The following is a 14,865-nucleotide window of genomic DNA, read 5'->3' as shown; positions in this document are numbered from 1 at the left end:
CCACCCCTGCTCCTCCTGCCATCAGCCCCCCTTTACACTAAGCATGACGTAATTGGCATGGAATCCTCTCTTTGGCCAGTTTGGGTCACCTGTCCTGGCTTCGTCCCCTCCTTTCTCATGAATAGAGAAATACGAAAAACTGAGAAAGTCCTTGACTGCTTAACACAACTAAAAACATCGGGGTGTTATCAGCACTGCTTCCATTTTAACACTGAAACACAGCATTCCATCCACTGCTACAAAAGAAGTTAACTCCATCCTGAACAAAACCAGGACATTATCCACCCCTTATTCCATACCATTTATGTCATGACTGGATCCAACCATTTCTTTTGGGTACAACCAGTTTCTTGTTTCAGACACACATATATGTATGTATGCATGTATACACACACACGTGCATACAGGTATTATTCCCTTAGTCTATGGATCATTCCGCTGAGTTTGTTGAGTAAATTAACATTTAGTCCATGATTTTCAGGCTCCATTTGTTGTAACAATCTTTCATGGTGTGAGTATGTGACGTTGGATCGCTGCATGCTGCATCTCGGGCTCTCAACCGATACACCTGACATGGTCCATGTCCATAGTCTGTGAATCAAAGGTGTTCATTTTCAAAGGGGAAAGAGGAAAAAAGTTCTTGGGACGCCAGGTATGGTCCCATCATCATGGCACTCCTCCTTCATTGACTTGTATGACTCCGGCTGTAACTCCATTGGTACAACATAGAACAACATACAGCAATTATAGCAATAATGAAAATACAGTAATGGGTTATTTAGCAATTATTATAATACAATTTCTACTTTATTAATTATATTGGCTATTCTCACCTAAAATCAAATCCCTCTGAGGTACACATCGAACTTCTCCATTCTTCTGCATTACCCACCAAGTACAGCCAGGTCCTTGAGCAAAAACAATCCCAGACATGGGTTTACCTTTGCCTGAAGCAGGGATGACCCAAACCATCTTTCCTAATATACTCTTCACATGCACTACTGGGACTCAGTCTCCTTCTACAGTACGTGGAAATTTTGACTGGGCAGGGCCAGCCCGATTGGAAGATCCCCTAGAGTTAACTAACCACATGGCTTTGGCTAAATGTGTATCCCAGTGTTTGAATGTTCCACCACCCATTGCTTTCAGGGTAGTCTTTAAGAGCCCATTATATCGTTCAGTTTTCCCAGAGGCTGGTGCATGATAAGGAATGTGGTACACCCACTCAATGCCATGCTCTTTGGCCCAGGTGTCTATGACAGCATTTCAGAAATGAGTCCCGTTGTCTGATTGGATTCTTTCTGGGGTGCCGTGTCGCCATAGGACTTGTCTTTCAAAGCCCAGGATTGTATTCCGGGCAGTGGCATGGGGTACGGGATATGTTTCTAGCCAGCCGGTGGTTGCCTCCACCATTGTAAGCACGTAATGCATGCCATGGCGGGTTCGTGGCAGGGTAACGTAATCAATTTGCCAGGCCTCCCCATATTTATATTTCCTCCACTGTCCTCCATACCAAAGGGGCTTCAACTGCTTAGCTTGCTTGATTGCAGCACACATCTCACATTCATGGATAACTTGTGCAATAGCATCCATAATTAAGTCCACCCCTCGATCTCGAGCCCCTCTATATGTTGCATCTCTCCCTTGATGACCCGAGGTATCATGAGCCCACCAAGCTATGAATAATTCACCCTTACGTTGCCAGTCTAGATCTACCTGAGCCACTTCAATCCTAGCAGCCTTATCTACCTGATAAGGCTTTTGATGTTCCTACATGGCCCGACTCTTAGGTACATGGGCATCAACATGACGTACCTTCACAACAAGCTTCTCTAACCGGGCAGCAATATCTTGCCATAAGTCAGCAGCCCATATGGGTTTGCCTCTACGCTGCCAGTTGTTCTTCTTCCACTGCTGCTACCACCCCCACAGGGCATTAGCCACCATTCATGAATCATTATAAAGGTAGAGCATTGGCCACTTTTCTCTCTCAGCAATGTCCCAGGCTAACTGGATGGCCTTCACCTCAGCAAAGTGGCTTGATTCACCTTTTCCTTCAGTGGCTTCTGCTACTCGTCTTGTAGGACTCCATACAGCAGCTTTCCATCTTCGATGCTTCCCCACAATGCGACAGGACCCATCAGTGAACAGGGCATATCGCTTCTCATTCTCTGGCAGTTTGTTGTAAGGTGGGGCTTCTTCAGCCCGTGTCACCTCCTTGTCCTCTGGTGACATCCCAAAATCTTTGCCTTCTGGCCAGTCTGTGATCACTTCCACGATTCCTGGGCGATTAGGGTTTCCTATTCGAGCCCGCTGAGTAATTAGTGCAACCCACTTGCTCCACGTAGCATCAGTGGCATAATATGCAGAAGAGACCTTCCCTTTGAACATCCAGCCCAGCACTGGCAGTCGGGGTGCCAGGAGGAGCTGGGCTTCGGTTTCAATCACTTCTGAAGCGGCTCGAACCCCTTCATAGGCGGCCAGTATTTCCTTTTCTGTTGGAGTATAATTGGCCTCAGATCCCTTGTAGGCCCGACTCCAAAACCCCAGCAGTCAGCCTCGAATCTCCCCTTGTGCTTTCTGCCAGAGACTCCAGGTAGGGCCATTTTCCCCGGCACATTTTTAACATCTGTCCCTGTCCGAACCGGCCCAAGGGCCACTGCATGGACTATCTCACGTTTGATCTGCTCAAAGGCTTGCTGCTGCTCAGGGCCCCATTGGAAACCATTCTTCTTCCAAGTCACGTGGTAGAGTGGGCTCACAATGAGACTGTAGTTTGGGACATGCATTCGCCAAAAACCTATAACACCTAAGAAAGCTTGCGTTTCCTTTTTGTTGCTTGGTGGAGACATAGCTGCTATTTTATTGATAATGTCCATTGGGGTCTGATGACACCCATCCTGCCATTTTATTCTTAGAAACTGGATTTCTTGCATAGGCCCCTTGACTTGACTTTGTTTTATAGCAAAACCAGCTTCTAAAAGGATTTGAATTATCCTTTTTCCTTTCTTGAATACTTCCTTTGCTGTATTGCCCCATATAATGATGTCATCAATATACTGCAGGTGCTCTGGGGCTTCACCCTTTTCCAATGTAGTCTGGATTCGTCCATGGCAGATGGTGGGGCTGTGTTTCCAGCCCTGGGACAGACGATTCCACATGTATTGGATGCCTCTCCAAGTGAAAGCAAACTGTGGCCTGCACTCTGGTGCCAGTGGGATTGAGAAGAAAGCATTCGCAATGTCAATTGCGAATTTAACCACCAGATTAAGTCAAAATAAACAGCAGAAATGGAAAATTCTCTTATGCTCATTCAATATGCTAACGCTCTGGTATGACAAACAGCAATTTTAAGAGCAAGGTTGGTTTTTTAATTCAAAGGTGTTTCAAATAAGAAAGCCAGAGAATGCCAAAGAACTTAAAATATGTGGACTTACTACTCACTTGCATTAATTTGGCTGAACACCTTTAGAAACTTGTAGATGTTGCTCATCTACATAATCTTATAAAATGCTGCCTTAGGGAGGTTTATTTACTTCCCATGCTTTTAAAGTTTACATGTTTCAATATCCTTAAATAATTACTCTTCTAACAGAAAATAAAAGTATTTAAAGTTATTCACTTCTAAGTGTTTATTGAGAGAATCAGAACCATACACATTTCATGCCTGCACTGTAAATAATTTCCCAAACTTGTTTCATTTGTTGGGTTTTTTAGTTTATGCACGTACTTCATCCATACATAGCTTCTCAGTGATTCAACACCAGAAAAATACCACTTCTGTGACCATTATTCTGCAAAGATGGCTTGTACAGAAGCAAGTGCCATTCGTAACAGGCAAAGATAGAGGGCAATAGAAAGAAAGGATAAAAAAGCTAACAAACAAAATACAAGGTGCTGGCTGCTTTCTGTGTTGCTTTCCTCCAACTCTGAACCTTGTTTTAACGCTCTGTTGCTGCTTATCCCTGACCTCCAACAGTGAATCCTGGCTGCCACAGCCAAGCCTGATACCAGCTTTGAGAACGGCAGCTGTGTGAGCTGAGCCTGCCCAGCCACCCACAGGCAGTCACTGCTGGAAGGCGTCACTGGGAAGCCTAATGCCCACTTTTTAACCTCACGTTGCCTCATGTTCTCAACAGCAACTGCCTCACGCCTCTGAGCTTTAGAAGCAGGTTCCTTCCAAGCAAAGCAAAGCAAAGCAGCTCAACGTAACAACAAGCACCAAAGAGATTTACTGAAACCGACACAGAAATAGTCCTCTTTAGATCCCAAAACCCCCTCTGATCCTTGGCTGAGAAGGATAACACTGAAGATTGCTGTTCAGGAATTAGTCCTAACAGGAAATAACTAAAGTAAGCAAAAGGCAAGTGTCTATTTCACAATGTCAGCTTGGTCTCAAAAGAGACTTTGCTTATTCTTTTATGGCCCTCTTAGAAGAAACTTGACCGATTTACTGTGTTTATAAGGAGACTTGACTATCACGAAATAAGAGACTTTTACAATTAATTTCTGATAACATATTATTACATCAATTAATTATTTATTTTGTACCACTTTAGATTTCACAATGGAAGCAAGTAATTTCGTTTGTCATTTTTAAATCTGTTTCACCTAACACCTGGACTTCCAAAAGACAAACCCCCTACTTTCTAAGGTTTTACAGTTCATAAAAAAGAATTTCAGTGTTAGATTTGAAGAAATCTTTCAATCTACAGGATTTCTAAGAACAAAATTAATTTTTACGTCAAATGCAAATACGATTTTAATATATATACACACATAAATTAGAAATATATATATATGAAACTTTGCATATAAATATATGAATCCAAAAGACTATGACAGAAGAAGTGGGAAAAAAGTATGCACACACCCAACTCTTTTTCATACGCAAAAGCTTTAACTCTGGTATACCTAATGCCTTTCAAATTTTACGAAGTATCGGTAAGTTGGAAAACTAAACATACTGGAGCACCCTGATACAGACTTAGGACACAATAAGCTTCTTTCATTTGAACTTGCAGTGAACTGGAAACAAAAAAAAAAACCCATACTCAAACCATTGGTGAGCCCCTTCTGTCAATAATCTGGTGGGTTTTCCCCTCCTATGGGATGACAGTTTAGGTTAGGACAGGGTGACAGATGAGGGCTGGGCTCCGGCTCAGACAAGCACAGCACATGTAGCACTCTGGCCCGCTCTTCTCAGCTGCTGGAGCAGAACTGCAGGATCTGAACTAACACACTACCCCCATGGTGCACACAATTAATAGGCCTCTTACCTGGAAGGAGAGTGCCCCACACTCTCCTTACTGGTGAACACACTCACCTTACTGGTGAAGGAGAGTGCCCCACAATTCACCAGTGACCTCCTTTGAAATGACTGACTGCCCGCCTGGTCGCACCAGGACAGCCCCTTGAGCATGAGCCTTGGGTACATGCATGTCACCATCACTCGCCCTGAAGGGAGAAACCCTGGCACCTGTCTGCGGGCAAGACGCCCAGCTGCCTGAAGGTAGTGTGTCTTCAGGCTAAGGTGGGGTCTCACCATGGTCTGACAGCTCTTGCAGCCTCCACACCAGCTGGAGGCTACTCTGCACAGCACATGGCAAAAACAGGAGTGCAGCCACAGAGAAAGCCCATGGCTTTCAGTGAGCTGGAACTCAGCTCCCACACAAGATAAGCATATGGACAGAGAAGCCCTTGCACACCTATCTCTGAACCTGATGTTGCCCTGGCACTTGGGGCAGTAAAAAGGCTTCAGCTTCACATTCTGCTTCACTACAGTTTGGCAACATGGCTTTTGTGAACTTGCCCTTTAAATTTGCTCTGTACAGTAATTTGTACATGTCTTTTAATTATGCCCAATGTGTTTATTATTAATAACAACTACATTAGATCTTCTCCTTTTAATTTCACTATACCCTAAGGACAATAATCATAACACAACCTACCTAATTTTATGACTGAAATCAAACTAAGCTGCAAATCCATAAAAACAATGAAAATATTGTGAGATCAAGATAAGTATTTTTAAAAATTTGATCCTACATTTTTTTTACTGATAGCCTTCAAAATCTTTACCAAAAAAGTGCCTATTGTATTTACCTAACATTAGTATTTCTCAGTACTAAAAGAGCAAGAAATTGCACAGGGACATATACTGCTGGGCCCAACAATACTGTGAGAACTACACGCTCTTCTACCTGTTCCACAATGAACAGAAAAGAGTTCATTAGTTCAATGAACTGCTTGGTCTTAAGTGTATGACAATAAGCCGCTGAAAGGTAAACAAACTAGAGAAATAACCCCATATAAACAGATGAAAACAAGTGGCAAAAAATCCTGCGGTGAAATATAAAGTATTTTATATGTGTGGTATAAAGCAAACAATCAATAAAGGGAATTACCTCTCTGAGTTCTCCAATTCTGCGAAGTGCTTTATCCTGACTTTGACTCAGAATACCCTTCAAAAGAAGGAAGAATAAACATCAGATGTATTAAATGTAACTTTATATATAAAGTATAAATAAATTCATAAAACTGTATTTCAGCAGAAGAATTAATGATTTGTATTTCGAGTCAAACTTGATGTGGAAGTATTATCACAAACTACCAACTGTGGGTTGACAATCTACCTCCTTACAGCTGATGTAGTAAAAAAAAAAAAGACTGGAGTACAACAGCTTCACAGTTATTTTGACAAACCAATATTATCTTGGCTTCCTCACAAATCCCAACTTAGAAAGAATCTTTTGTTATATGCACACATGTCTACATATACAAAACTTCTTATGTAAATACACACACAATGCATTGAAAGCTAAATCTGTATTTGCACTACACATTAAGATTCACAAAAGCTTTCAGGTAAAATATGATGATGACTAATGCTTACCTGTAGCTTCTTCTTCTCCCGCTGGATAACTTGATAAGCCAACACCAGCTAAAATACAGAAATTCGGTATAATGATGATGGCTATCAAAATAATTTGCTTAGTTGTATCACTACCTGAATTTTCAAACTCTTCACTTGGAACACTAAAGAAAATTTAGGTCATGTTTCTGCAAGAAGAGCTTTCTCCTTTTTCCATTTATAATACATCTGCGAAGTGTTAAAGAATAAGGCCTATATGACAAAACATTGAGGTTACTTGGCATTCATGCAGTTTTCCCTTCACTAAAAAGGCCTCTAAGAACAGCTATGCTTCAATACAAGCAGTCAAAAACTCAACTGCATCAGAAAGTTGCATCCCAGACAACTACCTCAGAGGGATGTACGTTTGTAATGGTACACATCCCACACATTTACAATGTGTATGCATTACAAAACACACTTAGAAGTCTAGCATAAAAAGGTCTGTGTGATACCAAATGCTCTCATCCCATGTGCTTTGCGTATAACCAGCAGACAAAGAAGGACTGGAAGAGGACAATATTTCTCATTGTGAACTGACAAAAGGACTTAATGAGTATCTGCACAATTTAGTTTAATTAACAATTTGATCACAATTGCCTAAACTGTCTAAAGCTGAAGTGGCATAATGGCACGTGGAATCAAAATATTCCATTTACAAATTGCTAAAAAATCAAAGGAAAATAAATCCAAACCACCAAACCCCAGAAATCTCAAAGTTAAAAGACAGCTTCAAATTCTTGTTTAAAACAAATTAGAATTTTTCAGAATTCAAAATTACTTTTAATTTCAGAGTCATACTTATTTTCCACTAAAAAGAAAACTAAAACCACTATGGCTAGTTTCCCTCAGCATATTTTTTTGAGATGATAACTTTAAACAAAGAAACAAAAATGTTGTATTGTAAGTTCTCATACGTTGAAACTACATTCTTCCAAGCTTCAGCAAAACTTTTTTTTTTCCAAATGAACTAAAGAAACTCATAAAACCACAAAAAACCCCAAACCGAACAGGCCTTTTTGATCGAGCAAATTAAGACATACCGGACAGACTACACTAACAAAATCCCCCAAACAAACCTGCAAACTGAAGAATTTTCATTTTAGCAACACTGGTTATACAGCCTTTTTAAAAAATGTAACTGCTTATACTAGATGGAAGAGAAGGAAAAATCAATAGGAAAAGACAATGGAAGACAGAACTGTGGGTTTTTTCCAGGCATACATTGAATGCTGTAATTGCCACATACATACTCTAGATTCCAACAATTTTGTCAGTATTAGCAAAAAGTCTGAACAGGGATTTTTATATAGGAGGGCAGCAATCATTTAAAGAACTGTAAAAAAAAGTGTAAAAGGCCAGTTCCAAATGCAAAACACACCTGTACTTAAAACAAACAAACAAAAAAATCCAATACCATCACCTGGAAAGCTTTCATTTTCCCACTGTATCGAAAAATAAGTAGCAAAACTATTTATATCAGTGGTTTTCAACAACTAGCAAAAAAAAAAAAAGTCCTTGAATGAATTTTTTCCATTGAATACCTAGAAATTATGGGGAGCTGAATTTCTTTATTGAAACCAAAATGCTTGCCCATCACATGTTCATGGAATATACAGTGTGTATTTCAAGGACAAGCTTCAGAAGAAAAAGAAATTTGCTGTGAAGTGAGTACAAGCCATGCTTGCCTCTGTACTGAACTCCAGCCCTTGCTACGGGCTTTCTGCAAAATCATCATGAACTATTTTTCATGAGTAACTACTAATTAATCTGTATTGTTGACAACATGAACTTATTTACAAACAAGTGAAAAAGGGGATATCCACATTTTCTCACCAGAAAAACATCTGGCCTATCTAGGCCAAAAATAACTAAACATACTACAAGAACTTAATTCCCATGTTAACAGTAAGTTGATCCATTTGCTCCAAACAGGAGAATAAAAATATTGTCCACTACTGCAGTTATCTGTTCTCTTCATCTCTACCCCCTCTCTCCCAGGTAAGTCAGTAACAACTTTGCCTACCTCCGAGTATTTTCCCCTGTAATTGCCCAAACTGCGTTCCATTCTGCACAGTCGCTGCAGCAGCTGCTCTTTGCTAAGGCTGTCCATACTTCCCGGAGGCTCTTCTGTTTCACTCTCAATGTCAGAAGGTGGATCAAAGGTGGGACCAGCTGCGTCCAAGTCCAGTCGATTCAATGAATCTCTTGAAGAAGTTCGTACCAGGGACTCCTTAGAAGACGACCGTAACAGGGACTCTTTTACTGGGCTTCGAAACAAAGACTCCATGGAGGGAACTCGGAGCTGAAGCCTCTGGGCAAAAGACTGAGTGTCACTTGGCTGCAAAAATTCAAAGCAAGCAATTACTTCAGCACTGCTTTTAGGCAGACAGACACACTAAATTAGCGCAGGAAAGAGAGACCTGACTTGAGCAAAGGAACAACTGTTGCCTAATACATGCATGACACCAAACTGCTACCACTCCCTTAGAAGAATCATCTCCTTGTGCAGAGAAAATCAAGCATGCAACACCAGATCTGTGCAATTCCAGGCAACAACTAAATGCAATATACTACAGCTCGGATTTAACTTTAAAAATAATGTATTTATGTAACCCCTTTTAAAAGTGAATATGTAACTAAAATACGCAGTTGCATTTACTGTTGATCAAAATGGAAAAAAAAGAACTGTGACTCACTTCTTGATGTATTAAATAGAAGGCTGTATTTATCTCAAAGACACAGAGATACTTTCCTATGATTAAGAGAACAAATTTATTGTAGAAGTCCTTGTATAATAGCTACTTCTAGTGTGCTGTCTTAAACAGGCCTTTTAATTAAAACAGCTTTATGATTTTTACATAAAACGCAATTACTGATTTATGCTGCTGAAGTACTCATACTGCTTTAAAAAAAAAAAAGAAAAAAAAAGGCTCTATGTATCAGTGACAACACTTAATACCAGCTAATGGGATTATACACAAACAAAACACCCTAGTATCCTGACGAGGAAGTACCTGTCATGCCTATCCAGCATGAAGATGGACATTTAAACAAACATAACACAGACAGAGCACAGCAGTGAAGGAGGAAACAAACCCCCCCATTCCCTGCCCATACCTGCGAGGAAGCTGCTTCACTTCCATTGTTTTCTGTGGATCTGGGAAGTGGTTGTTTAGTTAAGTTCTACAGGAGGAAAAACAACTGTTAGAAGGAACAGACTACAAGGACTGTAATTCACTGGCTCCTACAAATAGGAGCTGTGCTTTTCCTTGCCTGTGCTTTTAGTACTTTATTTTGAATGCTTATTAAAATGTCTTCATGCAAACAAGCTAGTTTGTTAAATTCAAAACAGATTGCTGCAATATACAGAACTACAAAGCAGCTGTGTGCGTGGATTAGTAAGAGACATCTGCAAATGCTGACATCTCCAATTAAATTACTCATAATGATTATTTATGTAACATTTATGCAGAAATCAAAGAAACACCAAAAAGACAAAATGATAGCAGGAAAAATCTAATTGATGACCAGTGCTGTTTACAGCCAACGTGAGTAACAGCAGAATCACACCGTCTGCTTAAGCACATTTAGGGGGTAGAAACTACCTGGAAAAACAAATGCTAGTAACAGGCTCTTTAAAACTCAAAATAAGCGCGGGAAGAAAATCAGCCTTTCAGAAACAAAAAAAGTCTTGTGCAAAACTTCACCCATACATTCCTCTGCACTCCAAAGACAAACACAAAAAACCCACTCAAAACCCCAAAACCCAACCCAATAGAAAACAATAGTTTTGGGGAGGTTTGGGGTTTTTTGTTGTTGTTCTTGTTGGCTTTTGTTTAGTTCTTTAAACAGAGGTCTGACATTTCTGCTGCTAGCCTGCCTATTCTGTTTTTCCTGGGTTCAGGTATTTTCTAACCTGTCCGAGTCCAGACGGGACTTAAACCTGCTCAAACTTAAGCAGCAAAACATGCTGAAACCATCTGGGATATCTTTTTTTTTTTTTTCCAAATAGAAGCAAAGCACTGAGACATATCAAAGAAAGTATGAGGAATTCAGCTAAAAAAGCTGTGTAACTTGTAATTTTTAACCAGGATGAACACTGATAGTTAGGTAGAAGCGGTAAAATCTAAGGCATATATACAACCAAAGCACTCATCCTAATAATTTATGTATCTGATAAGGGATTACATGCACAGCTGCTACTCTGTGTGGATACACAGATAAGCATACATAAACATCAACGTCAAAGAGGACCAATTGGGTGTGAAAGGGCTTCAGAAAGGCTCTATGTAGAGCAAACTGAAGGAAGCTTAGTTAATAACCAGCCACACTGGAAGTTTGTTTGGATTTGGAAATTGCATTTCATCCAGCTTGAACAAAATCTGCATTCTGCTTCAGAGCACTGTTCTGTTACACTGGATTTATTTCTAGTGGATTAGGAGCTCTTACCAGCTTGTAAACTAATGCATTCCTACATTTCATTCTTGGCTCCATTACCTGTTCTTTTTCATTTCCTAACTGGAAAGTTAATAAGGATAATTCAAAGAAAAGTTTATCTTTTGCTTTATAATTTACAGAGTATCTGCTGTGCTAGTACTGGACCGACAACAGAGGAAGAACTACCAACTGACTACAAACATTTCCTTCAAAAAAACATATATTCTGATACCCACAAAAAGAATTAAAGCAAACTATGGAGGGTTTGTACATCTAACTCAAACCTTAATAAAATATTCTTGTAAGACCTATTTGAAAATACAAGTTAAGGAGATTTATTAAATCAATAAGGTGTTCATGAATATAAAAAATATGGATGCTGTTCTTTCCTGTGAAGTCCCTTTGAAAGCTGACATTTGAGGATATATTAAGATCTTCTAAAAAAGCTATTTCAAAACTGAAACTAGTGTTGCCACTTGAAAATTTTCCTATTACTTGTGTTGACCTCTTGATCTGAATGAAAAAGACTAAAACCTGTATTTGAGATTAGATTTTCTGTTGTCATAAATCATAAAAGGCACACACTGGTAATCTATTTGAGATAGGTATATATCTTTAAAAAATAGCATCACCACAGGTACTGTGCTGCTGCAATTTTAAGTCACCGTGCTCTAGGGCAAAGGGTCATATTCGGATGTCCACACAGTGAAAGCTAAGCATGAATGGATGTTGCTATATATAAGCACAACTTCAAGCGGCTTTGAAGAGCTTAAAAACTCTAACCTTTCATAAGCCTTAAGAGATGTTTCAGCAAAACTAGAAGTACAGAGCACAGGCTGGTGTTTTGAAAGTTTTAAAACCAGCAGAGTTATGTCAGGGTTTCTGGAGACCAACAGAAGCCTTTCCTCCACAAACACATAGAAAATACACAGCTCTCTACACAAAGAGCTATATTTGAAACCTCTATAACAAAACATTGCTTTTTCTTATTAAGAAGATGTATAAACTAGAGCTCACTTTTAATTGGAGCACATTTGGCTGTTCTAGTGACACTCCCTATTCCTAAAATGCAAACTAATTGATCTTACTTATTTCTCAAAATAAATAAATAGATTCATAAGCCTGAAGAGTGACCATTTAAATGTCTGCATTTAAACACATTTTACTCTTCTCCCTCTTTACCAGGCATCCCAAAATTCAGTAAAACACAAAGGAAGGAAGGAGAGCATAGTACACGTTTTCTTCCCTCATTTTCCTTCACTTTTTCATCAAAAAAAATCTCTGTACAAGAATATTTGAACTGTTTCTTCATGCAACAAAACCCGCACAGCTTCTTTAGTAAAGTTTGCATTAACTTCACCTATACCACAAAAATTCCAGAATTATAGTCACTTCTCTATGATGCTCACTCTCTTGGATCACACAGCTCTTGCACACATGCAATTAAAATACTGATTTGTTTTAGCACAATTAATATGTGTTTGTGTGTGTTGATGAAACTTTCCCTCTCCCACATTTTTAGTTTACATAGGTTTCCCAAATGTATATAATAGGTTCTTTAAGATATATTTTATACAATTAGCCCTCCTCTTTCCTATAAAACTTTTGGATTGTTTTCAACCTCCCCTCCAATTCTCACTGAGAGAGTACAGTTCACTCTCAAAAAGTTCAGAGAACAAAATCAGTGTAGAGGCAATGTATTATTAATACACATCATAAGACATTAACATCAGCACTTACATTATAATCATTTGCTACGTATGCTGTCTTCTGTATAAATATGCAAGTCAGTGATTCCTGCCACTAAAGCACAGACTAAAAGGTAAAATAAATACAACATTTAAGCACTCATAGAAATGTTTTTCAAAATGCAGCTGTGCTCAGAATATTCTGTTAGTGTAGTGAAAAACAGCCCACAAGTGTTTACTGCTGTAAGTGTAGAAAAGTTTAAATCAATCTGCAGGAAAGTTTAAGGAGTTATTACTGGACCTGGAATATGGTCAAAGTATCAGGGGGAGTGGGGAAGTTAAGTAATAACTATTGCAAAACTACAGATTCCAGCACCATCTGAATGTCCTCCTTCCTCCCCATCAAAATGCTCAATCATGAGAAGACCATGACTGAGCTAGTAATGAACCTGTGATCTATGGGCATGCTCCAAAACAGTATAACCCTTTACAGCAAAGGAAGGTTTTCCAGAGATCGCTTTTTTTAATCACTGTTTCAGTCTAATCTCGCTTTGCTTGAGAGAGAAAAGACCAACATAACACAGCGTGTTGTGCTATGTCCCTCTGCCTATCAGATTTCTATCCTGTTACAGCTTTCAGTAACTTGTCATTTCCAGCCTCTGTATGAGCAGCAGCAGGACTTGCTAAACTGGAAAAGCAAAGTAATCACAAAATATGAGGATGAGCTGGGACTCTAAAATGCCACTGTGCTTTGAATCACTACAGACTCAGGAACACCATGCCTCTGAAGCATGTGAAAGATGACATCCCAGTCCCGTGACAACAATGAGAGGAATACAGCTTTGTACGTGCATACGTCAGAAAGCAAAAGGCTGCTTTCCTCCCTATGCTTGCTTCTTTTCTTCCACTCTTTGTTTTCTTCTCACTGGTGTTCTCTACTTGCATTTCCAGGCAAAGAAATATATATTTTAAATAAACACTGGTTAATAAAAAACCCAAAAATATTTACCCTCACAATAACAGCTGCCAGGTTGCCAACCAGAAGTAGCTGAATTTCAAGTCTTTATGTGAGAGAATTATTTCCTGCTACCATTAGTAGTAAATGACATTGGAGAGGCTTTCACTCTACACAGCAAAAAGCATGTAATGTTTCGACAAAAAAAAAAAAAATAATCAATCTCCATCTTTATCATACCCATTTATCCTGAAAAGCATACAGACATACATAGAAATTAAGAGGTAAATTTTCAATGGTATTAATGATTCTAAGCAACAAACGTACAAACTTGTGCAACAATTAAGAGTTGTGTAGAGTATGGTTACCTGTATACCAGAATACATGTTAATATTTTTACATTACAATAAAATCACATCATAAAGCACACCAGCCAGGAGCTATCAGGTACTACAACCTCTCTGAAATTTAGTGCAGGGTTAGCAACAGGGTGGTTAAGATAGATAGACACCTTTGTGAGAAGAAGCCACAAGCAACACTAGGTTTGCTTCTAGTACAGTACTCTCCTCCCTCTGCTATAGGCATCACTAAGAGGGGTGGGAGGACTCACCACACCGTCACTCTGTGGCTTAGGTTGCTTGGTGGGATCCAAAGCAAAGATAGTATATTCAGAAAGAAAAGCAGGTTCTGCTATCATCCCGGCTAGCAGCTGTCATTCAATGCAAAAAGTAGGAAAACGAAAATAAATCAAATAATAAGGTAAAGAATGTTGCATGATTTTACTCAATTTTTCCACATTATTTAAAACATCACAAAACAATACTATAATTTACAAGACAACAGATATTGACAAAGGCAGGATATAAACA

The 14,865-nt window shown here is 39.3% G+C and overlaps 1 protein-coding gene across 2 annotated transcripts in view; it reads right to left on the bottom strand.

Annotated features, from left to right (window-relative positions):
• Window positions 1-14,865, bottom strand: part of GOLGA4 (golgin A4) — a gene marked incomplete at its 5' end in the record, with an annotated part of 70,226 nt that overhangs the window by 38,509 nt on the left and 16,852 nt on the right. Inside the window, 5 exons of one of the 2 annotated variants that reach the window (XM_084280279.1) lie at window positions 6,408-6,464; window positions 6,896-6,943; window positions 8,940-9,254; window positions 10,034-10,099; window positions 14,607-14,705. In XM_084280279.1, coding sequence (XP_084136405.1) covers window positions 6,408-6,464; window positions 6,896-6,943; window positions 8,940-9,254; window positions 10,034-10,099; window positions 14,607-14,705 — 585 coding nt within the window. Of the gene's footprint in view, window positions 1-6,407; window positions 6,465-6,895; window positions 6,944-8,939; window positions 9,255-10,033; window positions 10,100-14,606; window positions 14,706-14,865 lie in introns of those variants that run through there. The other variant, XM_084280278.1, reaches the window with a different exon arrangement.

Source organism: Gallinula chloropus (genome assembly GCF_964237585.1).
Source record: "Gallinula chloropus genome assembly, chromosome: 2".
Taxonomy (NCBI): Eukaryota; Metazoa; Chordata; class Aves; order Gruiformes; family Rallidae; genus Gallinula; species Gallinula chloropus.
This window is presented reverse-complemented; position numbering and strand designations above follow the sequence as displayed.